Source organism: Filicampus tigris, chromosome 6 (genome assembly GCF_054856515.1).
Source record: "Filicampus tigris isolate MCC_2025a chromosome 6, RoL_Ftig_1.0, whole genome shotgun sequence".
NCBI lineage: Eukaryota > Metazoa > Chordata > Actinopteri > Syngnathiformes > Syngnathidae > Filicampus > Filicampus tigris.
In genome coordinates this window covers 4,320,968-4,346,441 of record NC_141222.1, presented here as the reverse complement: position 1 = coordinate 4,346,441, position 25,474 = coordinate 4,320,968, and the positions used below count along the sequence as shown (strand labels likewise).

At 40.5% G+C, this 25,474-nt stretch overlaps 1 protein-coding gene and 1 long non-coding RNA gene across 10 annotated transcripts in view; one reads left to right on the top strand and one right to left on the bottom strand.

Moving 5' to 3' along the window:
• krt222 (keratin 222) overlaps positions 1-25,474 on the top strand; it is a 27,751-nt gene continuing 2,277 nt past the window's right edge. The window contains exons 1-10 of one of the 9 annotated variants that reach the window (XM_086033449.1): positions 1-109; positions 1,423-1,569; positions 12,085-12,802; positions 14,431-14,513; positions 15,579-15,732; positions 18,506-18,793; positions 20,366-20,491; positions 20,958-21,178; positions 22,973-23,196; positions 23,262-23,364. In XM_086033449.1, the coding sequence (XP_085889575.1) occupies positions 12,551-12,802; positions 14,431-14,513; positions 15,579-15,732; positions 18,506-18,793; positions 20,366-20,491; positions 20,958-21,178; positions 22,973-23,196; positions 23,262-23,364 (1,451 nt within the window). In that variant the 5' untranslated portion in view covers positions 1-109; positions 1,423-1,569; positions 12,085-12,550. Of the gene's footprint in view, positions 110-1,422; positions 1,570-3,501; positions 3,536-11,181; positions 12,803-14,430; positions 14,514-15,578; positions 15,733-18,505; positions 18,794-20,365; positions 20,492-20,957; positions 21,179-22,972; positions 23,197-23,261; positions 23,365-25,474 lie in introns of those variants that run through there. The other 8 variants (XM_086033455.1, XM_086033451.1, XM_086033448.1 and 5 more) reach the window with 8 other exon arrangements.
• On the bottom strand, positions 22,679-23,644 carry LOC147145534 (uncharacterized). The gene is made up of 2 exons (XR_015087123.1): positions 23,195-23,644; positions 22,679-23,118 (listed from the first exon to the last, which is right to left on the bottom strand). It is a non-coding gene; the product is annotated as an uncharacterized LOC147145534 (long non-coding RNA).

Below are 25,474 nucleotides of genomic sequence, written 5' to 3'. Positions count from 1 at the left end.
CATGTGGGCGATTGTTTGCTGCAGGAGCCGACTATCTGAGCCGGCTGACGAGTGAGTGAGGAAGTGAAGTGGAGCGTATGCTCAACTGACGGAATTGGCCAGGTCGATGGTGAGCTAGGAGCCCAGGATTGAAACTTGGAAATTGCCTGGAATAGAACTGAAACGTTCTGAATCATCCCTGCTCTGGTCGGGCTGGTAGGAGGCTGCATTTTAGCCAGCCGATCCCCTTCATTGAACTTAAATTGACTGGCATTTTGAGTTCAAAGAAAGAAAAATTAAGTTTAAATAAAAGACATTCAAAATACTTTATTTTTCATTATTTTTTATTTTACAAAGAAATCGTAATCGTAAAATCGGGTTTGAGAGAAATTAATCAGGATTTTCTTATTAGGCAAAATCGAACAGCCCTAATTCAAAGCGTCCTCGCCTAATGCGAAAAAGTACTTGCACCCCTTTTTAAATCATAAATTAACTGTGGATAATCCCATTTTTTAGAACGCTAAATTCATTTTCACTGACCACACCCAAGCCTGATTCAGATCAAGATCAAGAAATGACAAAAGAAGTTGGGCAAAAGATCTCAAAAAGCTGCAACAAAATACCACCATCCAAAGAAATTCAACAACATAGCTGAAAAGGGTAACAAAACCATTCCTAAAGCTTTAGGACCGCAGAAAACCACGATGAGAGCCATAATCCACAAATGGAGAAAACATGGAAAAGTAGTGAACAACCGGCCGACTGAAATGACCCCAAAAGCGAAGAGGTCTAGGAGGTCACACATGAACCCAGGACATCTAAAAAATTGCAGTCTCAATTAAAGCAATTTTGCAAGGAAGAGTGGACCAAAATATCTCAACAGAGATGTGAAAGACTCATTGCCAGTTAAAGAAAATGCTTGATTTTGGTTGTTGTTGCTGAGAGATGCCCAACCAGTTGTTAGGTTAATGGCAAATACTTTTTCTCACAGGACCAGGTAGCGTTGAATATTTTTTTCCTTAAATACAATAGAATACAACACATCTTTATTTATTCAGTGCTCTCGAAATAGCTGCAGCTGTAACAAAGTGCTTCGCAGAACATATAACATAAAAACATTATCAATAATACAACCGAACGCATCACATAAAATCCTTGTGTGCTATTTAAATTTGTTTGATGATCTTCAAGCATTAAAGTGGTGAAATTATGCAAAAACAACAACAACAACATACGAGAATTTGTGAAGCACAAGTATACATTGTTAGAGCCCTTAATTCCCCTCACTTTGGAATACATATTGTATAATTCATTGCACTGACTTTTTTCCATATATTTCAGGCCTGAGTTGATTGACAAGAGTTGTAATACTGACTGAAGTTAATGACGAATTAATGTGTAATTACTGTAATTGTCTTACAAACTCTCAAACTCTCACTGCAGGTTTCATGCATATGTGTAAGAAGAATTGTACCACTCCCTTCAGGTATTTCAGGGAAGGTATTTCCTCATCTTCACTGCACTGATTGATGAAATTTAAGGAATGAAGTCCAGATGGTGGCAAGAACAAATCTCCAATCTCTTCCACTGGTATGAACTGCACACCGGTCTAAGGTGTGGTTTGTTTGTTTGTTTGAGACATGAAACCAGAAAGGGGGAAGGGTTTTACCTATTTAAAAAGCTTCCTGGTTTTGTCTAGATCTTTATCCTCCAGTTAAATTCCCAGTAAAACAGAAACTGTTCAAATGAATGACAATTCGCTTACTCTTAGGTTGCACAAAAGACAAAAGCCATGTTTGAACTCTGACTGTATTTCCCACATTTTGCTGGGAGAATTCTCTAACACCACGGACAAATATAAACTCCATAGAAAGACCCAAACTGGGATTAGAAGCAGAGCTGTCAACCTATAAAATTTCACTGCCAGAAAATTTTATCTCGATTTTCAGATTTGTAAAATTCTGTCAGGAACATTACAGCGGGATTGAAGATTGAAGGGCTGGCGGACCGGTGAAATTGACTGAAAATAACATGACGGACTGACTGAATGATGATTACAGTTTTGCTCGGTTTGAAATAATGATGGACTGATGATGTCGTATGGGGGCTCAGGCTGCTGACAAAATACGGACAGGCAAAATTTAGTAAAGGGCCCACCCCTGGTAACTATGAGGCAGGTTTCATGTTCTTCCAAGGAGAAATGGGGGTAAAAGGGACATTAACAATGCAGTCCAGCCTCTGCGAGCCTGCGGAATCATTCTCTCAATAAATATGCATATGCATATTAAAGCTTCCGATGTGACTATCTTCCAAAATATTGCATGTTTTGTTCTAATATTTTCATACTATGGTTATCATATGTTTATACATGTCCGCTTACATTTTGGTGACAATCGTCCATGTTTTTTGTTCAATAAGTTACGGAAGCCCTCAACGAGGCAAATATGGAAAGGCAACTTATAACGTGACTATCATCCCAAATACTGTTTCATTATAATATATACACAAAATGATTAGCACATGCCTACACCTTGCGCACATAAATTTAGGTGATAATTGGTTTTGTTTTACGGACGTAACTTGTGATAGAAGTCGCATTGGAGGCTCGCAGGCTGACTGCATTGTCAGCCAATGTGCTGTTAATGTCTCTCTCCCCCCACGTTCTCCTCAGAAAAACATGAAACCTGACGGTAGGATTGATATCTAAATTATGGGAATATTTGAAGATGACATACGGCATCTTTATTGCATGCACAATAGACCGGTCAACAAATCCGAAATGAACAGTCGAGTGTACATCACCGGTGACAAGGACTACGTGAGCGTCCAAAATGTCCAATATGGCAGTATACAGAGTGTGTTATTGTTTTGATACCCAATCCATCTTAAACCTTTTTTTTTTCAAGGAAATCAGGTCTGTTCCTTAAATTTGTCCTATTTCGTCCACTTTTTCTCATTTCGGTCTTTATAACAACCATAGCTTTATGGAGCAAGAAAATCTACTTTCCTTCATAGGATGACTAAAGTGTCCATCTATCTATCTATCTATCTATCTATCTATCTATCTATCTATCTATCTATCTATCTATCTATCTATCTATCTGTCTGTCTATCTATCTATCTATCTATCTATCTATCTATCTATCTATCTATCTATCTATCTATCTATCTATCTATCTATCTATCTATCTATCTACCTACCTACCTACCTTTCCATCCATCCATCCATCCTTCCATCCACCATCCATCCATCCATCCATCCATCCATCCATCCATCTATCTATCTATCATGTAAAAGTGATTAAACAAAAAAACCAACATGGCAAACTTAAAACATCAAAATACATATAATATACATACAACAACGTACACAATACACAATAAATACAGCGATTGAAAGTAAATGATTGAAAGTAATTATTAAAAGCAAGTGCAGTGTTTTTGAACAATGGTTTGTAAAGATTAAAAAATAAAAAGACAACTGAGTTTTAATTTCTGTTGCAGATGATTCCAGTCATCTGCAGCGGAAAACTGAAAGCAGGTGCTGCCAAAGGAAGTAGGATCTTTTTCATTGATTATGAGATGAATGACACTTCTGGAGGATAAACTGCGTGTGATAGATATTCAATAATGAATGAAAATAAAAGGAGTTTTCCCAGTAAGTGTTTGTAAAGTAAAAAGAAACCAGTGAATTTGGCTACGAGAATGGCGTAAGGGCCAGTTTACCAGAGAGTACAACTGGCAGTGATGAATGTTAAAGGAGGCCACAGTCAAAAAACTTCTGCTAGCATGATACACTACATCTAATTCATGAAGGAGAGATTTGGAGTCAGACCTGTAGATTATGTTCATCAAAAATGGGATACTTGTTATTTTAACCAAAATATGTTTTGCAGAAAGTGTTAAGGACGCTTTGTTACAGTAAATTTGAGATTTGATCTTTGTGAGCAAGGTGTTTATATGTATTTATATAGAAATAAATTTGACTTGACTTGAGTCAAGACTGAATACGTAGGTTATGGTGAAACGTACAGAATATGTGGGATTGCATAATGGGTGATCAAAGTGTTTTATGGCACCCATACGTACAGACAAAAGTGACAGAATTAATAAGAGATACAAAGTTTGATCAAATCAGAAACGTTGAAGACTTTTCACAGTTAAACCTTTAATCTGCGGGGCTCTTTCCATTCCCTGGTAGGCAGTGTCCATCTCAGCAGCCTCCCCTTCTGGTCCAGAAATGCAACTGAAATGTCATCTGCTGACTTTCATCTAGCTCTCATTTATGTAATTTCCCTAAGCAAACATTCATCTGCACTCCACAGCACCTTCAGTGACAGACTGTTACACCCTCGCTGTGCAAAGGAGAGATTCCGCCGTTCCTTCTTGCCTGCTGCTGTCAGACTCTTTAACAAGAACATTGTGTAGTCTCTACAAACTGGCGGACATTAGTGCAATTGTGCAGTCCTGCACCTGAGCTCATATCGTGCAATACCCAATATTCCCCACTACTGTAATACCGTGCAATACTCAACATTCCCCACTACTGTTAGTCTAGTTTTATTTTTATCCAATGCTGTTCCTTACATTTCACTACAGCACTGCAGCACTGTCACTTAGAGTATTTTTTCCTCTGTACTATGTACAGGCCGAAATGAGTGTTCCTCATATTTTTTATGTAGATGTAGGTTGGTGTGTATACACATGTGTATATACACATGTTACTGCGTATATCTACATAGGTTTGATTCTAAATGTTTGCCGTCAATGTTATACATTAATGGCCACATTATGCCGCCGCCCCTGTGTGACCTATATCTTTGCTACTGTAACAATGAAAATTTCCCCACTGTGGGATCAATAAAGGCATTCTTATTCTTATTATTCTTATTTGTAGAAGTTGACACACGACACCTGGAAACAGGCTTGGTGACATTCCATGTTTCCAGAATTCATGTTCCACAGACTTTCATAACAAAACTTTCACCAATGACACAGCAGGAGCCTTCAGAGGGAAAATAATAATGCAGCAGATTTATATTGCGCTTTTCTAGAAACTCAAAGATCCTTCACACGGGAGACATTATTCATGCACTCACACATTCACCCTTGTGTGGTGGTGTGAACTACGTTGTGTGGCCACAGTTGCAATGGGGCAGACTGACGGAAGCGTGGCCACCAGGTGTGCACCTGCGGCCCTCTGACCTCCAACCAAACATTCACACCCAGCCGTACAGCAGTGTGAGCGACACTGGAGATAAGGTGGGTGAATTGCCCAAGGACACAACAACACATGACTGTGTACCCTCCGTTTATGGATGACCTACCTGGTCTGAGCCATGACCGCCCTTTAATCAGTTTCATCATCATTGCCATGTTCATGCCAACAGGAGGATACAGTCTGTTGAGGGTGTGGAAGATTCTTGACATGCCACTTAGATTTCCAATTTTTTGGGTGAAAACTGTTCTTAAAGCGGAAGTCAACCCAAACATATTTTTTTCAAGAATATGTTCCCAGCAGACCCACTAGCTGAAACACGGCATTCTGATTAATTTTGCATTTGCGGAATATATATTAAGCAGCAAAGTGCACTCGTTTTTAGCCATCTCTGGCGGCGGCCATTTTGTCTCCTGTCGGCTGAAAATGACATCACTACATGCTCACAGCTACCAATCATGGCTGACCTGTTTTCTGAATCTGAGCCGTGATTGGTCGTTGTGTGCAGTTGTGATATCATTTTCAGTCGACAGAAGATAAAATGGCCGCCCCTAGAGATGGCTAAAAATGAGTGGATTAACGCTTATTCCACAAACGCAATATTTATCAGAATGCTTTGTTTCAACTAGTGGGCCTACATTAAACATATTCTTGTAAAGAAAATGTTGGGTTTGACTTCTTCTTTAATGTTTCAAGGCATCTGTAATGACACATTTGTTTCATATACAGGTAGTTTCAACAATAACAATTGTGTATATGAAACCAATGTTTCATTTTCAAAACTAATATTAGTCCAATGATTGCAGTTGTTATAAGTGAAGACTTAAGTCATCTTTGTAAATAATCCCTATCTTCTCTTCGGAGAAGAGTGCTTATTTACATATGAGACAAGACATTTGCTGAGTCAATTTGCTCAGACTTCTGCAAATTTACAAAACCGGTGGACGGACTTGAATGAACAAAATAAAGATATATATAAGATATAAGATAAATCTCTATATTTTCCCCTTCAAAGCTGGAGAAAGTAATTGTTACACACCACAAAATACTCATTGTTGAGTATGAAATACCCACAAGACCAATCAGAAAGGTATTTTACAAGCTCACCTTGGAGTCAATATAAACCAGTTGGCACTTTATATGGGTAAGCTGTGGCTAATATTTTGAATATTACCATTATAAACACTGGGAGAAAACAAGAATATTGTTTTTGTCGATTTGTTGCATGCACTGTAGACTAGAATAGTGTGGATAACGAACAATGAACTTGACCTTATATTAAATATTCTTTTGTTTTCTTCCTATCACATTGTTGAGCAGTGTGGAATTTGATAAATGCATGGAGGTGCCCAATAATTATTAATACCCCACGGTCAGCACTTACTTTGTTCCTTATTGTTGATGCTACTGTATTCTATTTGTGCAGAACTGCCGCTCCCAGTCAATAGTCTTCAATGGCACCCTCCTCACTTACCATATTGTGATTGTGCCAGGGACGTAATGTACGAAAAATAAATGTCGCCTAATGTTGAAAAACTGCAACTAATTGTCACCAAAATTTATTTTGACAGCTCCACTTAAACGCACATCAACCTCTAAAAATATTAGAATGATCGCCTTAATATGATGGACAATTAGCAATTTTTTTCACTGCAGAAGTTTATGTCGCTTAATGAGGAAAACACTTTGCCAATAAAATCCAAAATAATGGGGCGATCGTTGTGATATTTTTAGAGATTGATGTGGGCAGAGGTTGAGATGTCCAGACACATTTTAGTGACGAGTGATTGCAGTTTTCTGACATTATAAGCAACGTAAGCCTTTTCTATGCTTATGTTGAATTTAAGACTGTCCCATGTGCCTACCACAGTAACCTCAGTTCTTGTTATTTACAAATACGTACATATTTTACAGACCTGTCATGTCACATTACACACAAAAAAAAAAAAAACTTTGAAAAATTAGCGGGACTCTTGCACGCCAAAATTGACATTTGTCGCGTATAGGCCTGTGAACCTAAAGTTATTTTCAGTAAGGCTGTGATAGGCTATTGTAGGTAAGACAATCCCCCCCAGAAAAAGCACACCGTTATTCCTTTATATTTTAAACAACTCAACATTAATATTTAACAACATAAATATAGCTGATAAATTGTATATTTTTATAATTTATATATATATATATATATATATATATAATTTGAGTAATTTCTCCAGGACTGTTAACAGAGATGTTCAGGGCGGAGCTTATCAATACTGCAGTTTTTAAAAAGTCACTCCAGTTTAGTACTTGGGCTTGGTGATATTTTCGGAGGTTGAAACGGTCATAAGTGGAGATGTTCACATCAATTTTGGTGCTGATTGATCTGTGTTTTGGGACATTATAAGTGATGTATGTACAATAATTTTGAATGGACAAATTGTGTCAAGTTCCTCTGTTGACTCCCACCAAAAAATGGGGAGAGGGAATGGGCAGCGCCATATTGCTGTGCAGAATATATATATATATATATATATATATATATATATATATATATATATATATATATAGGTATGTATGTAAAAATGACGTCAGCACTAAAATTCACCCCACTAATCTGGTATATTAAGGGCTTTTTTGTGATGACTAAAGCTGCAGATTGGCACACCCCGTTTTGGTGCATAGCTTCTAGCCCTGACCCCCATCTCAGCCTGTCTTCATCATAGCGGGCAGGCATTGTAATACGTATTGTTTCCTGGCTTGGTTTGTCACGTTCCATTGTCACCTAGTGTCTGTGTGGGGTTTTTTTTTCCTTCGTTGAACTCATTCAGGTACAATACAGTCAAAGGATGTGTGGATATAGACCCTCAGGAGCTTGTGTAGTTGCTTCTTTAATTTCTTAGTCAAAACACTACTCACTAGTTGGGCGTCCCTTCGCCTATGAACTGGAAGAAAAATAAGACTGTGCACAGTGAACAATAATGCCTTTTATCATTTGCCTCCTGTTTTGAATCTATACAGTTTTTGAGCAAGCCTATCACCACATGCAAAATGGGAATGATTTACGAACATTTTATGCAATCGTCTCAATTCCACTCAATACCACTGAACCAGTGTTGAAAAAGCATCAGTCATCTTAAATCATTCCATCATAAACAGTGGATTTTTTTTGAAAAGGGCAGAGACAAAAATGAAAGTAAAATAAAAGTGGAAAAAGATTCAATATATTTTGAGATTTTGTAAACACAGAATCAAAGATTAATTAATAGAATAAACCATAGGCTGGGGTCCGATAACTAGTAACCAGTGATTGGCAGCTAAGCAGTGTTCCAGCACTATGCTGCACCGTGAAGGTCAGTTTGTTTGTTTGGGCTTCTAGCACCACCGCCTGTTGTGTAAGCAGAGACCTATTGTGCTTTGTGCTCTCTTTGAGCATTTACCACATTGTTCCAACATGTGAGCAGCTGGGCTATTTCTATTTTATATTGTTTCGCTTAGGCATCCCGAGAGCATCAGTTGAGGGATGTTAAATGTTATCACTTGCAAGTTATGGATTCTCTATCCATTTTCCACATCAGAGATTTTTTTTCATGACACCGTAATCAAAACTGGCAAAATTCCTCTGCATGCAAACCAAAGTCAGCACAAAATACAACCACGGTTCAAATATATGCACACCAGAGGTGGGAGCAAGTCACATATGTGCAAGTCACAAGTCTTGAGTTGTAACCATCAAGTCTCATGCAAATCCCAAGCAAGTCAAGTCGAGTCGCCACTCGCCACCTAATTTCAAGCAAGACAAGTCAAGTCATTACTTGGTTCAAGCAAGTCATAAGTTATAAAATCTTGCTCAGTAAAACATATGTTGGAGTGATAATAAACTATTTTTCCTTGATCCTACTGCAAAGTGTATGTTATCTCTATTAGAGATAAATGTAATCAACATTTACATCTGTAAAAATAACAAGAAAAACAATTAAATTATCAAATGAATGTCTACACTTGAATTTTTTAGAAGAATGCAAGTTATGTTTTTCAATCTAACATTTATATGAGTGGCACATTGTTAATGTTGTGATAAATACTGAAATATGCTGAATTAGGGCTGACGTATATAATCAGCAGATTTAAAAATTAGATACGTTGTTTCTGGTGCTAATGAACCAATAAAGGTAATTGTGGTTTTTGCTTTAGTCATATCGTCAAATAAGTGAAATGCTCTTCCTAAAAGCTACACATTGGTCTCTTTCGTATGTGGATATAAATCTGCTGTATGCGATATGTGCGGGTGAGAGTGCCTTGAAGGAAGACAATACACCAGAAGCAGACATTTTAACAGACTAAATTTTGCTCGTCCGTCGTTCGTCATCCGTCAGCAGCCTGGATACCATTAATCCATTCAGTCATTTTTGGAACTGAATTGTAATCAGCAGTTCGTCAGTGTGTCAGTCAGTCCGTCGATTAGTCCATAGGAGTCCGTTGATCAGACAGTCAGTCCCCCAAAAAACATCAGCAAAATGGGCGGACCATTAGGGACAGCCTGACAGTCCATCCCTGACGGATGAAAATCCACTTCCGTCAGTGCTGAGTCTGATATTTTTAAAAAGTGTCCCGTCCTCGTCAATCTTCATCAAAATTATGAAAAAGTGATGGCATCATTAAGAGGTGGATTAGGTTACTAAATACCCACTGAAGGCCCAGGTCCAAAACTCACTGCCGCCACAGATACCTCTAAATCGCTTCTGCACAATGTAAGCCTTCGACTCCCAACGTTCAGCAAGGTTGTGCTTTTGGCGAAGATGAAGATTACGTACAAGAACTCTGTCTCTTTCCTCAAAGAGTAGATTCTCTCACCCGTGTGTGGGACAGTTGAGAGCTGGAGGATTTACATCACTACCTGGAGACTTGCTGTGAGAATAATAATGTAGATCATGATTCATGTGTTAGATGTTTCATAATTAGGCTTATTAGTTTTGTAGGTTTAGCTTTATATTATATAAAAACAGGGGAGAATCTAAGAATATGTTTCATGTTTTAGGTTTTTCATGATTAGGCTTGTTAGCGTTATTAGCTTGTGGGTTTAGCTTTAGCTTTTTCCATATCTAGGCCCATCTTGCTCGGTGTGCTTTGCGTCCACATATGTATGATAATGGGTCACACACGCACACACACATAGACAAAACAAGTTCAGAGTGTTCCAGCTGCTTTCACTCCCCTTTCCCTTAGAGCTGGAACACCTTTGTAATCAGGGACTCCTAAGAAAATAAAAGCGAGGAGGCGGAGGTGCTTATCAGAGGGTTTTAGGAACTGTTGCGGTAGTTCCCTTTGCTCTCCTTGCGCAAGTAAAATTACAATATTGTGTTGAGCGTCTTCTATCCTCCTTTGTGCGTTGTTTACTAATGTCTCACTTGGTGTGAACCTGACACTTGCCCAAGCATGTGATATGCCATTAAAAAAACTGAGTTCCTGGACGTCTGAATAATGCCCAACATTTTAAGATACTGTACAATCATATCTGCAGGTTCACCGACCATTTAAATCAGACACTCGCAAAAAATGCGGGACTCACCATTTCAGCCTCATAAATTTCAAGACAATGTTATAATCCATCATTACGCTCAAGGGTCCAGTAAAAATTCATTCATTCATTCATTATCCATACCGCTTATCCTCACAAGGGTCGCGGGCGTGCTGGAGCCTATCCCAGCTGTCTTTGGGCAGTAGGCAGGGGACACCCTGAATTGGTTGCCAGCCAATCGCAGGGCACACAGAGACAAACATCCGCACTCACAATCACACCTAGGGGCAATTTAGACAGTCCAATCAACTTACCATGCATGTTTTTGGAATGTGGGAGGAAACCGGAGTACCCGGAGGAAACCCACGCAGGCACGGGGAGAACATGCAAACTCCACACAGGGAGGCCGGAGCCAGGATCGAACCCACGACCTCTGAACTGTGAGGCGGACGTGCTAACCAGTCGACCACCGTGCCGCCATTCCAGTAAAAATATTCCAGTAAAATAGTTAGTCCACACCAAGCCTTACATCCATAAAGTCACGTTACTTGCTACTGCAAACGTTACAAATTTCGATCAGAAACGCATATATTCGACATATTTTTGTAAGCACATTGAGTTAGCTTGAACCGATTAGCCACGTGAGGGTTTCAGGTAAAAATGACAGAAAGCATATTAACAGCTATTTTCAATGCATTTTCATCTTCTACAAGTAGCTTTCTTCCAGATTAGACTTGAGATTTTTTACATATTTGTGAGTGAATGTGAAGTAGATGATCTCTCTTTGATTGGTAATCCAAAAGCAATGACGTCCAAACATGGCTCAGTGGTAGAGTGCTCATCTCCCAACCCAGAGGCTGTGGGTTTGAGCCCCGGTCCTTGTGACCATGTTGAAGTATCCTTGAACAAGATACTGGCCCCTCAATTGCTCGTGATGCTCCGTCACCAGTAGGCGAATGAATCAGTTTGAAGCGCTTTGAGAGATATACAAGTGAAAGAGACCATTTCCCAACTTAGCTGGATGGATCTGAGGAGCATTTGTGGTACCAAACAGAGATTTTAACCTTGCCCTAGACTGTCAGGCCCAAGTTGCTCTCAAAAAATAGAAGGTATGAACATAGTCAATTTTTACCTATGTGAGAGCAGTGCCTTGTGAGTTGAAAGAACTTAATTTATAAGTAAACAGCGCAAAAATACAGAATTTCAGTGACTGCTACACATCATGTCATTAGGTCTCCCTGAACATTGTGCTGCAGTGTGTTTGAAAGCAGCTAAGTAATCCTGGATCAGAGTGGACAAAGGGCGCCAGAGTGCTGCTCGTGATGTAAGCGCTGTGTTTGACCCCCCGATGCTCTCCCCTCGCCTATTTTCTGCGTGTTTGTGACAGTAGAGGGTCGCTGCTGTCATTGACCATCAAGACCACAGGACGACGCATCACATGTTCTAAGGGCAGGCTGATCACAGTCCATCGGCTGCGTCTCAGGGGCCAGCTGAAGATGACCTCGCACACAGTTGGAAGAAGAAAGTATTGAGCAGTTCTCTAGAGAGGAATGTGCTAAGCCATGAGGAGAGGAGAGGGTCTTTGGATTCTTGTGACCAACTAAAACAGACTGGGAGAATTCTATTTCCTTCTTTTGGCTACTATTATTGTACTTTATGATTGGGAGGCCACGTTACCCCGCGTGAGTATCACTGGGTAAACATTTACTTAGTTCACGCCTCTGAAAGTGCTCTAAAACAAGTGTGACTGTTAACTGTACCTGCGGGTGTAGAAATTATCACGTCTGCTGGGAACCAAGTAAGTACGTGTGCTGCGTTTCTACTCAAATGACAAACAATAGCATGACCAACAATGTATGGCCTTGGATTTAAATTGTCAGTGTTTTCTAGTGCATACGTGGAAATTCAACATGGACTCGCCGCAGAACTCCACTCAGATCATGTGGGCACTGAACACTCGTTTGAAGGGCTTCCTGGAGCAGGTGAACAGGCTGCAGGAGACCAATCAACAATTGGAAGTCCAGGTAGCTGAAAGGAGCATGAGAAACACCTCACCCTCTCAGGACTGGTCCAAACAGGAAGAAGCCGTGAAAGAACTCCGTGCTCAGGTAAGACGGATTAATAATTAGTCAAGAGTGTGTGATTATGTGGCATATCCAAATGATGCTTTGTTTCCTAGCTAAAAAATAATGATATACTGTAATAGGATATTTTGTACCTAAAAAGACCATTGCAAGACTATCCGGACTGATACTGAGGCTGTGTGACTGTAAAATTCACTGCTGTCATACAGGGACTCACCATTTGTAGTTAATCATCATGACACTTGACACAAACAGTAAACTTTCAAGGCCAGGGCTGTAATACAGATACATACAATTTTGCTCTGTGATCAATGGAACACAACCACTTAGAAGCACCATGCAAATAACTTCCCTTCTCTGGCCATAAAGGTGTTGGAATGCGCAGAATGTTATAGGAAATGTTTGAGTGCTAGCCCGCTGGAAACCTTTGAGCACTGAAATATGAATTTCATTTAAAGGTGTACGTGAAGTTCCGAATTTTTAACAAGTGTATTACTAGGGCGTGAACTACAATGTGTACATTTTGAATCCAGAATATGAAAGTAATTAAGCCTTATGCAACCACGAGCCTCATTATGACATTACATTACATACTTGCAAGTGGGCCAGACATGAAGGCAAGCTGTCACACATGAGAAAAATTACGAATTATGGAATCATTCCCCTTTTGGGTTTAATTTTTGTTTCGCTTATTTTGCAAGTCTCTGTTGATTTACTTTAATAGCGCTCTCTGAAAAAGGAGTTGTAGTTACATTTCAACATGTTTTCTGTGTTATACGGTAACCCCAGGATTCTCTCATGTCTTTGCAAGCACATCAGATTTATCTGTTTGCGCCTCTTTTGTGCCTTTCATAAAAATGTGTAAGGTTACATTTGCTTATTTGGAGCACATTCATTTATTGTAATAATCTGCTCAGACTTTAAGTCATTTTTTGATCCACTGATCTCGCAGAGGCTTACGAAGGCTCAGGAGTATCAAGTGCATTGAAACCCACAAATATTGAATCCACTGAACTCTTAATCCTATAAATGGTTTGTATATTCCTTGTACTGTATTTGACACTCCTTAAATATGGGTGTGTCTTGTCCCGGATCTGTTCGGGACTCATGCTAAAATAAATCTGCAAGAGTTCTACATTGACAGTTGATTTTTGTGACAAAGTTGAGAACATTGTTTGTTATTTCAGATTTTGTTGTTTTATGTGCTTTCCTTTTTTAATGTTCACACTTAACAAGAAGGAAATATAAATTACACTTTCTGCACAATCAACTACTAAATCCAAGGGCAACAATGTTAATAATATACTTCATGTTTTCATTCTATCTAATGAGCTCTTACACACGCTTTATTAACAAGAAAATGGATTGACAAAAACAACTGGAATGGCACTAAGACTGGCCAATTTACCATGTGCATCTGACTAGTTAATAAAAATACAACAATACAATCAAAATAAATAAAAAGGAGCTAAACATTGGTATTACAGTTAACAATGACGCTGTTGTTGCTGAAGGATGGATGGATGGATGGATGGATGGGTGGATGGATGGATGGATGGATGGATGGATGGATGGATGGATGATGGATGGATGATGGATGGATGGAAGGAACACCGCATTGGGGTTGTTGCATTTGTTCTTTGCTTTGTTAGGTTGGCAAACTACTGATGGAGAATGCCCAGTTGGCATTGCAGTCTGAAAGCATGAAGTCCAGAGCTGCTGCCATCCAGGCCAGGTCAGCTCTTTGTGCCCGTACCTTTCCTGAAAGTTCTCAGCCATCTTTTAGCACTGTAACTATATCAGGGACAGTAGGGATGTAACGATTTATCGAAAATCGATTTTATATCGATATAAATTTTAAAAAATTAAAGAAGCAATTCGCAACGCTATGTTAACCATAGCCGCTCGCACACGTCTCTGCTGTAAACAAACTGCATACGTACATTGGGTAAATTACTTGACACTAGAACTGCCAAGATTAGATCAATGATCAAAATCGTCGACAGTTTATTTTAATAGTGGACGCGTCATTTATTTATACATCCAATTATTTGCTGTTGTGCTTTTCTCTCGATAAAGTCTGTATCCCAAAGCTTGCATGCTTCTCTGCATCGCACATGCGCAGTAGCGGTAATCGGGGTCATCCGTGATGTAAACAGAAGCATTGTGGGTAATGGCGTCATGGCTCCCGAGTTAGCAATCGATGCCCGATTTCATTTCTCACATTGGGACAGTCATTTATGAAAGCTAGCTTTAGTTAGCACACACAGGCTACTGTGCATGTCCTGTTGTGCAACGCTAACATATGGTAGCGTCTTTTACGGATTATGGAGGGATTAGTCAGCGAACATCGAGCAGCAATAGGACGTGCTGCCTCACGGTCGCTGTGACTACAAACCGATTGTTGCGTTTTCAAATCGGAAATCTCAGCTCTCCCAAGTTAACACAACATGACCTATTTTCCACAAACCCTTAAAGTCTATAGTATCTCTGATATTCCAACATACAGTGTCGAAACCAGATTTTTCAATTTAGGGATTAACAGGTAAGAGTTGGGTTAATAAATGGGCCAGTTGTGAACTGCTCTGTGTCCAAAAAAAAAAGTCTTGGGCCATTTTTTAAATCCCACTCCACCCTTACTCTTTAACCAAAGGGATTTTTCTCTGCAATCTTTCCAATGTTTAAGTGTCGACTGGATCGTCTTGAATTAGGAATTTCCAGATCTAACCCTATATTCACCTTTCTCCAAATGTTTGTACAGGAAACATGTGATTAATAATCTTCTCCGTACATGCTACAGGTGTGACAATGAAGAACGTAACACCATGCATCTGGAGCAACAGGTGGCTGTCCTGAGGGAGTCAAAGAAGAAGACTGATCAGAGCAACATGATTCTGCAGGCAGACATTGATCACTCCATGACAGAGCTTCAATATATAAACCAAGAATATCAGGTCATTGGATTTCAGTACATTTGTAATCATCCATCCATCCATTATCCAGACCACACGAGGGCCGCGGACATGTTGGAGCCTAATCAATCAATCAATCAATCAATCAATCAATCAACCAATCAACCAATCTATCTATCTATCTATCTATCTATCTATCTATCTATCTATCTATCTATCTATCTATCTATCTATCTATCTATCTATCTATCTATCTATCTGTCTGTCTGTCTGTCTGTCTGTCTGTCTGTCTGTCTGTCTGTCTGTCTCTAGCTCTCTATCCATCTATCGCTATCTCTCGATCTATCCCTCTATCTCTCTCTCTCTGTCTTTCTCTCTCTCTCTCTGCCTGTTTCATGTAATTTCAATTAAATGACCTATCGACCCCATTCTTAATGCACTACGGCGAATTAAAACCATGACACAACGTATTCTTACTAAACAAATAGCACTCAGGCAGTGGCATAAGGAAGGATCATTTTTGATCCAGCTGTAATATTCCATTTTTATCTAGATTGTGCTAGTGTACTCAATGTTATGACCCATGGTTATATATATGACTATAAAATATTTTAGATATGACATGAAATTTCAGTCCAAAGTTTGGACACATTTTTTATGCTAATTATCTCTTGTGCTGACTGAGAAAGCATGTCCAAACCCTTGATTGGTTCTGTAATTTTAAACACAGCTCAAACGTTAATACAACACATACACAATGAATTTGTAAAGGATTATTTGTCAAATGTGTCTCAAGTTTAAACAAGCACTTGATTGACTTACACTTATGTCCTCAACCATTTGTATATTGAAAAGTTTATTTTTTCTGGTTTTGCCTGCACCAGCTCAATGCATATGAATTTCAATCAATCAATCAATCAATCACATTTTATTTATATAGCACTTTTCATACATAAAAATGCAACTCAAAGTGCTTTAAAACATTCAAAGCAAAACATAGAATTATCTTCAATCAAAAGAAAAGATAAATGATTTAAAAGTTGTTGAAAGCCAAACTAAAAAGGTGTGTCTTGAGCTTCCTCTTAAAAATATCAACAGTCTCTGCAGACCTGACATCCTCTGGCAGGCTATTCCAAAGGTGAGGACCAAAATGGCTGAATGCAGCCTCGCCATGCATTTTGGTCCTCACCCTTGGAATAAATAAAAGGCCGGCGCCAGAGGACCTCAGGATCCGCGAGGGCTGGTATGATAAAAGCAAATCAGATAAATAAGATGGCCCAAGACCATTAACACATTTATAAACTAATAAAAGTACTTTAAAATCGATCCTGAAACACACAGGGAGCCATTTAGACAGTCAAGACGTGCTTGGTGCGTACAATTTCAGTTTGAATTCTAGAAGGTTCACAAAAATACGGCATTCAATATTTTGGAATCACACAAGGTATTTGGATGAAGTTAAATATGTAGCATTATTTTTCATACTGTACTTTGACGAAAAGTAATTTCAATACTTCTGTCATGAATCACATCATCAAATAGTAAAAAGTACTTAGTAGAGTGCAGATTTGGAAAGATTCTTTCTATTATACAATGTGACAGGTAGCATTAAAAACTGTAGTTAGGATAATCGCATTGATTAGGCAATGCTTTCATTTTGGGCACCCATGCTCGTTGCATGAGGTAGTCTCTGCGAGTGACTCATTTTTTCCCTGCAGACAATCAGGCAGGAATGCGGCAACAGTGAGGCAGGGCCATTTTTTTTCTTTGAAGAGCCCAAAATCATAGTATCCTCACTTTTATACATCACCAAAGTTTATAGAATTTCTTTTCCATGCTACAAGCAACTCCACAATTTTACACTTGGGCTTGATATTGTGTGTAGGTTGCATGCGTACGAACGAGGCCATGCCATTTGTATTCTGGAGTAGCGGGTCAACTGTTCCATTGAAATCAAATGGAGACACTTTGGTGGAGCTGCTTGTTGCATGGGAGAAAATATTATGATATATACTTTTTGTTGATGTATCAAGCTGACATTCATTCCAGGATCATTTTATAATTTCCCCTCATGGTGGTCCAGCCAAGCCTCAACGCTGGTACAGTCCTCCCTGATTGCCTGCAGTGAGACAATGAATTCACAGTGGATTTTCTCATGCATGAGCATGGATGCCCAAAATGGAAGCACTGTAAAGATGTATATGATCACCCACAAATTTTAATAGAAATGAATGGCATGTTTTTGTGTAATCCTGCTAATAACATGCTAAATAACTCACAAACTAAGACACGAAAAGGTTGAGAACAATTCCGCTCTCTGTTTTCGCTTTGAGCTGAAGTAATAAACACCATGTGGTCTATTGCGTTATGTGCCTGTGCCATATGCACATGATGTGGAATGCTTTGGATCATGAATTCTGACTTTCTTTCCGTCATCCACTCCGTGAAATGGCTGTGATTCAATTGTCCAAATACTTTTGAAACCCTGAACATGAAGCCAGTAGGCATAAAACGGGTGTAATTCTTATGGCGCATGCCATTTTGTGCGTGTATTTTTGTCACGCAAATCATCACATTTTGATCACGTGCATGCAGAATTCCAGATGCAGATGCTTTTTTAATATATAGCTGAGCTTACACACAAACGTGCGCACTCCTATCTCTATGTCCTGTTAACTGTATGCACCGTACCCGTCGTTGCATCTTTCACTAACAGTCTCTGTGTCACCTCCGTGTCTCACTTCCCACTTCCACCTCTTCTGCTGCGTCCCACTCACTCTCTCATGCCCCCTCCCCTTTGGTTGGCTGCTTGCAGGCAGCCCGAGCTCTGCAGTTGCAGCGATCCCCCTCATGTGATGCTCTGTCAGCAGCGACCGCGGTAGCAGGTAAACAGGAAGAGGATGGCACAGGGATGGAGCTCACCAAACTCCTTGACCGAATCAGAGCTCAGTGCAACCTCAACAGACTTCCCAACCACAATGAGAGACCCCTTGGTCCGGGCACAAGTTCACATTCGCTTCGCAGCTATCCCGGGCCGAGCCAGTCTGAAGCCGGAGCTACAGCTGCATCGACAACAACAACACACATTGGCGCTTTCATCGAGGTACACGTCTCTTCCTGCATCCTCGCTCGTCATTTGTATTTCCTGCTGTGTCGTGCTGGCCCACGGCCAGCAGACTCAATGCTAGCCGATAGGCCACGAATACGCAGTAAAAGGTGTGAGTTTCAGGACTTGCGCTGTCTTTGATAATAGAGTACATGCACTCTAAAAACAATTGGGTTAAAAATAATACAAATTTCCGGTCAAAACTGGACCGGTCCACTACTTGGGTCAATTTGACTGAACTTTCTGGGTTATTTTTTGCAGAAAACAACCCCCAAAATGGGTAGTTTTGTACAAAACAATGCAAGAAGGTGGATCAAATTGACCCAATTAGTGGATCGGTCCATTTTCGACCCAAAATTGTGTTATTTTTAACCCAACTGTTTTTAGACTGCATGGCTTTGTGCCAGTGTCCATGTGTATATGTTTACTACAGTGTCACTTGAAGCGGGAGTCAACCCAAACATATTTTTTTCAAGAATATGTTCCCAGCAGGCCCACTAGTTGAAACACTGCATTCTGATTAATTTTGCGTTTATGGAATATGAATTAAACAGCAAAATCCACCCATTTTTATCCATCTCAAGGGACGATCATTTTGTCATTTCTGTCGACTAATAATGACATCACAACTGCTCAGGGTTCAGGTAATGACCAATCATGGCTCAGCTCCAGAAAACAGGTCAGCCATGATCGGTTGTTACCTGAGCCTTTGCATTACGGCATTGTGATTAATTTTGCGTTTGTGGAATATGAATTAAGCAGCAAAATGCACTCGTTTTTAGCCATCTCGGCTGACCTGTTTTCTGAATCTGAGCCGTGCTTGGTCGTTGTGAGAAGTTGTGATGTCATTTTCAGTCCACAGAAGACAAAATGGCCGCCCCCGTAGATGGCTAAAAATGGGTGGATTAACTCTTATCCCACAAACGCAGTAATTATCAGAATGCCTTCTTTCAACTAGTGGGCTTGCATAGAACATATTCTTGAGAAAAAAAATGTTTGCGTTGACTTCCACCTTAAGCTCATTTGTATGCATAGTTTCCCATGGTGACTTTGCTGTAACTTACCATCGCTCACTAGAACTTTGTATGGTGTTTCTTTTTGATATGTGGTGTATGATTGTGCTTTTCTATTCCACTAAATAGTCACATCATTTAACTGACAGTCCCACTCAAGATGGATTCAAGATTTTCTTTATTTTTTTGGAATGTGTAAATATTGTTATAGCTGAAACACCGCATGAGTGCTTCGCTCCATCTTGGTGGGTGTGGATGGGTGTAAAACGCCCAGCAGCTGTACAGTGTGTCAACACAGCTGGCACAAATGTGCACGAATACAAACGCAAAGGTCGGCACTGCTGCCTGTTCAATCACACAATCAAGCCACTCAACCTTTTTCCGTCTTTAATCTTTTTCTTTTGACACTGAGATAGTTGCACTTGTGCAGGCCATTTGGAATTAGTCCCCACTGTGCTTTTTTCCATTCTTTTTGTATGGATCTGTTCAAAGAATCCATGCCAGACACCTCATTAACACATACTGTATGTACCTTCTTTACTTTCATCTCACCCAGGAGGAAGCAGCATGGACACAGGTTAGCCTCGGCAACAATGCGCTAAGGGAGGCTCGGGCAGAGTTAGCTGAGGCCCGGAAGCAGTGGCACTCCCTTCAGGTGGAAATTGAGACCCTGCATGCCTTGGTAAGGAAGCACAAGCATGGCTGACCTTCTTGCACAGGTATTCCCAGGAATTACTCTAAACTGCAGTCTACCTGTTTACATTGCAACGTAGCACCTGTTTATTTCCCAAGGCCAAACACTGACGAGAGATGCATAAACATTATTTTCAGTTCAAGCTCGGTGAGGACAAGAGTGTTGAGCGCTTGACAGCGGCCATAGATTTTCAAGTGAAAATGAACCGAGTGGAAGATGTGACATGGTTTAGTAAACGGCGAAAGGCAACCGGTACAGAAAAGCCCAGCCTCTTCTTCTGAGACCAAATGAACTACTGTGCGGCTGTGAAGGGCAACACTCATATTGATTAAACTGCATTCCTTAGACTAAAAGGGTTTGGTCTACTTAATGGTTCGTCAATGTGTGGACAAGCCCAAAATAGCCATTTTTCAAAAATACCACGTATCGTCTTTGCTTCTGGTTGATTCTCCAGGAGAAAGGCCTGGAGAGCTCCCTACAGAACACCCAACAGCTGTATTCCAGCCAGCTGCAGGAACTTTCCCAGGTGATCGCCGGACTGGAGGGTGAGTTGGAGCAAGTGAGGAACGGACTGGCCACACAGCGTCAGCGCCACAGCCAGATGCTCAACACAAAGATACGACTGGAGCGAGAGATCTCCACTTATCGACGACTGCTGGAACAGGAAGAGGGCAGGTGAGGGATGAGAGGCACAGAGGGTGCTTAAATAACTGTAGGAACCAGGGAAGAGTAACTTTTTTCAGCAGTCAAGCACGGTCACGACTCACACGCTGTAAAATCAATGCTTTTCATTTGATTCAGGCAGGCAACACATCCTGTCTGATATTATATTTACTGCCTGCAATTACCTGTTTTATTGGGGAATTTTTTTTTTCCTCGTGGGCTTCTTCGGAACTATAGGTTTTGCTCTATGGCAAATAAAAAAAGTTTTTACAACTTAACAGTCACAGAAGAAAGCCTGTCTAATCTTGAAAGGTGTTTTCTGATTTCATAATGTCCCTGACATGCCATAGCAAGCATAATTCACAAAGAACAGTAAGTATCACAGCATTTGTTCTAGTGGCTTTTAAATAGAGGGATCCTTGGGTTGCCGCGTTGGAGACATATTGTACAGTAAGTGCCTCGATAGAGGGGATGTTGGTGATCTGGCTTTGACTCACTACATAAATCCTGGCATGCAGCATTGACTACGTTCACATGCAGTCAGTAACCCTTTTTTTTTCTTAGTGGAAGGTGACGTCATACAAGAACACACTCCTTCGTTACCTGACTCATTACATCGGCTTGTTAAGACTTGCTTTGATCATTGCAAGAGTCTTTTGCAAATATTTTAGGCATGAAGTTCCTTTATTAATGTCTCATGCAATAATGTCACCAGTTGAAGACAAACTCTGTTGAGCAACCTATGACAGGTGTGTCACTCATTTTCAGTGCCCGGACACATCATGGTTATGGTTTTCCTACGATTCCCAACTAACTCAACTCACCTCAACTGTATTTATGAAACAACCACAGCTGCATACAAAGTGCAGAGCTGGGCATCGCCTATTTCCCGTCTGCATATTTAATCGAACCACGTGGTCCCAGTCGGTCCAAGTCAGCCAAACGACTTTGAGATCAGACTTGACCTGTAATATGTCACATGCAGGTGCCGCACTCCTGACACGCGTATGGAAAAAATAAGATAGTGTTTTGTACATTGCGGTCCCACAGACGCAATGACATGTGCTTCATATTGTTTTTATTCACCGATCACCATGCCGTGCGTGTGTGAGTGTGTCTATTGTTTTTGTTTGCTATTTTTTTGGTTTGGCAGCGTGTCTGCCGTTCTCGACTCCGATTGGCTGTCGCAGACGAGGGATGGACCGGGACCACGTGGTCGATTAAATATGCAGGGCGGAACGCGGTTTGGCAATGCCCAGCTCTGACAAAGTGATGTACATAGTAAAAATCTGACATACTGTATACTGATGGTCATTACGACTGTGAACATCATCAGCATTCATGGAAAATATTGCCAACCAAATATTAATCCAGTATTATTATGTTAAAAAGGAGTTTGGTGGTAAAAAAAAATAATAATAGTATCTATTAAAAGTGAAGGGAAATTGCAATTTTCTACAGATTTTCTACCAAAATGAAAAGAGCACAACTACTGAGTTTGACACCTGTGAGTTAGGAGAAGAAGTTTATTACAATTTTAGTTCATCACTCAGCTGAAAATCAAAGTTTCAATGCCAGACTTTGTTCTTAGTAGAAGTCTCTGTAGCAATATTACGATCTTTTAAATGCCAGTTGTTTTTAACCCAAAATTGGTGGTGCTCACTCCAAGAAAGAAGAAAAACATGCATGTTGGTGGATAGAAAGTGTCGTATGACAAAAGCATTTGACCTGAGGAAGAGTTCCAAGGCCCACGTGTGTTTTTCACACAGCGCCTATCCTCATCGAAGTGTTGCTTCATTACTGCAGGTACATGGGCCACAGTGAGCAGCCGATGCGTTTGCAGCTCTGGAGATCGTCTTTGCTGGAACCGATTGAAAAGGGTGTGGAGAACGGCTTCAGCGAGCTCACCGTCACCCCAGATGAACCAAAATCAGAGCCTCTGCCTGAAACGACTTCACAAATACAAAAGGACAACAAGCTCAAGCAAAACGCCGTACTCCATCGGCCACAAAGTCTTGTGATACTCACCGGTAACACACACACACACGCAATTCTCGGGGCCTAGACCTGATTCATCATCCAAGTCCTCTTGCAGAACCAGAGCAAGATAAACATTTACCAATCTGCACTGTGAAGACTCAGGAGATTCTTCAGGGTAACGTAGTGCAGGAGAGTGCGGAGGGCCATGGCACTGTTGAGTAAGTAACGTTAGTAAGCTTTTCTCCTGTTAAACTGCTGCCAGCACCGGACTCATTGTCTGCCACGTCACACTAAGACATCTCTTTCCACTTAAGACTCTCCTTCGTAACAACATTGGGGGTTTTTTTCCAATTCAAACAAAATGCTTTCCCCACATACTGATGTCATAACACCTCAAAATTGCAAGCTGCCAAGCCCTGATTCATTGTGCTTTTATGAAGTCATCAGCCTACAAAACAGTAATCACCAACGTCCTCCCCACCCCGTTCCATACACCTTGAGCACTTTGTGATGCGTACAAATGTCTGCTGCTTTAGATTCCCATGGGTGATTCATCGTCAAGCCGCTTGGGAACTGTTCCGCCCTTTAATGACTTTTGTTTGATGTTGAGAGTCTCACCTGGTGTGGTGTCTCCAAGGTGTGGCACCGGTTGTTGTCAGACGAGACATGAGTTCAAAGTGAATTGGATTTTTTTTTTGTTTGTTTGTAAACACTTCAGGCGCCAGAGACAAACTCGTGTGCAACAACTCACAGGATCTTGACACCTCATCATGTTTAAGTTCTCTAAAGACTTCCTTATACACTGTTTTGCTTGACTGATGAAATGTCATTTAGAGACTGCCCCGAGCTTTATTATGCTTCACATACTCACATTAGATGAGATGGCTGTTTATTAATGTTTTGGGTGTGTCTGGTACATACTTCTCCCTCTTACCTAATTAAAGTGGAAGCTCGACCCAAACATAATTTGTTCCAGAGTATGTTCTATGCAGGCCCCCTACTTGAAATACGGCATTCTGATTAATATTGCGTTTGTGGAATATAAGTTAAGCAGCAAAATGCACCCACTTTTAGCCATCTCAGGGGGCGGCCATTTTCTCACTTCTGTTGACTCAAGATGACATCACAACTGCTCAGGGCTCAGATAACGACCAATCACGGCTCACCCGGTTTCTGAGGCTAAGCCATGATTGGTCATTAATGCATTAAGGCCTAAAGCGCCTGGCTCAACAGCTCCCCAAAACCTAAGGTCGTCTTTGGAATTACCTTTGAAAATCTGAAGTTTTAGCACAAATTCAACACCTACAAAGTAATTAATATCTCAGCCCGTGAGGTAGACAGAAACATAATTCCAAAAAATTTGAGAGCTTAGACATGGGGCTTTCACACAGACCCGAGTTTATTCATCTTCAAAATAAAGTGTCAGTGCAAGAGAAGCACTACTTTTAATTTTTTTTTAAAATCGAGTGGGAATTACCATCCTCTTTTCTGTTACAAAGACGTCGATATTGTCATTATGTACAAAAATATATCTTAACCATATATCACGTTCGACTGCTTCTACTGGTTCAAAGTCCACAATCGCGTATCACTGCCGTTATTCACTTCAGAGCGACGGCATCCGCCATTACTGCTCGAAAAAAATCTGGATATCCTCCGACGACTCACGACACCGTCACATGTCTATTCTGATGCATTTCATTGGTTAAGAGACCGAGAATTAAATAATAAATAAAAAATGACGTATACGCTCTCTCGGATTTAAGGATAGAAAGACGCAACAGCGCTCCTGGCTCTAGTGGTAGGAACGCAGTTAGGTGCTCCCGTCCTTAATGGGTTAAGAGCAACTGTCATGTCATTTTCAGTCGACAGAAGTGACAAAATGGCCTCCCCCCTCAAAACCCACAATATTTTTTCAAAAGTAAGTTTAAGGTTTATTGGCTGGCAACAGTGTCCTGCGATTGGCTGGCAACCAATTCAGGGTGTGCCCCGTCTACTGCCCGAAGACAGCTGGGATATGCTTCAGCAGGCCCGCGGCCCGTGTGAGAATAAGCGGTTTGGATAATGGATGGATGGATGGAAGTTTAAGGTTTCTTTTGGAGAACAGATTCTTACTGTGATCACAACTGCTCACAACGACCAATCACGGCTCACCTGCTTTCTGAATCTGAGCCGCAATTGGTCGATGTGGGCAATTGTGATGTCATTTTCAGTCGACAGAAGACAAAATGGCCGCCCCTAAAGATGGCTAAAAACAAGTGGATCAATACTTGTTCCACAAACGCAATATTTATCCGAATGCCCTGTTTCAACACATGGGTCTGCATA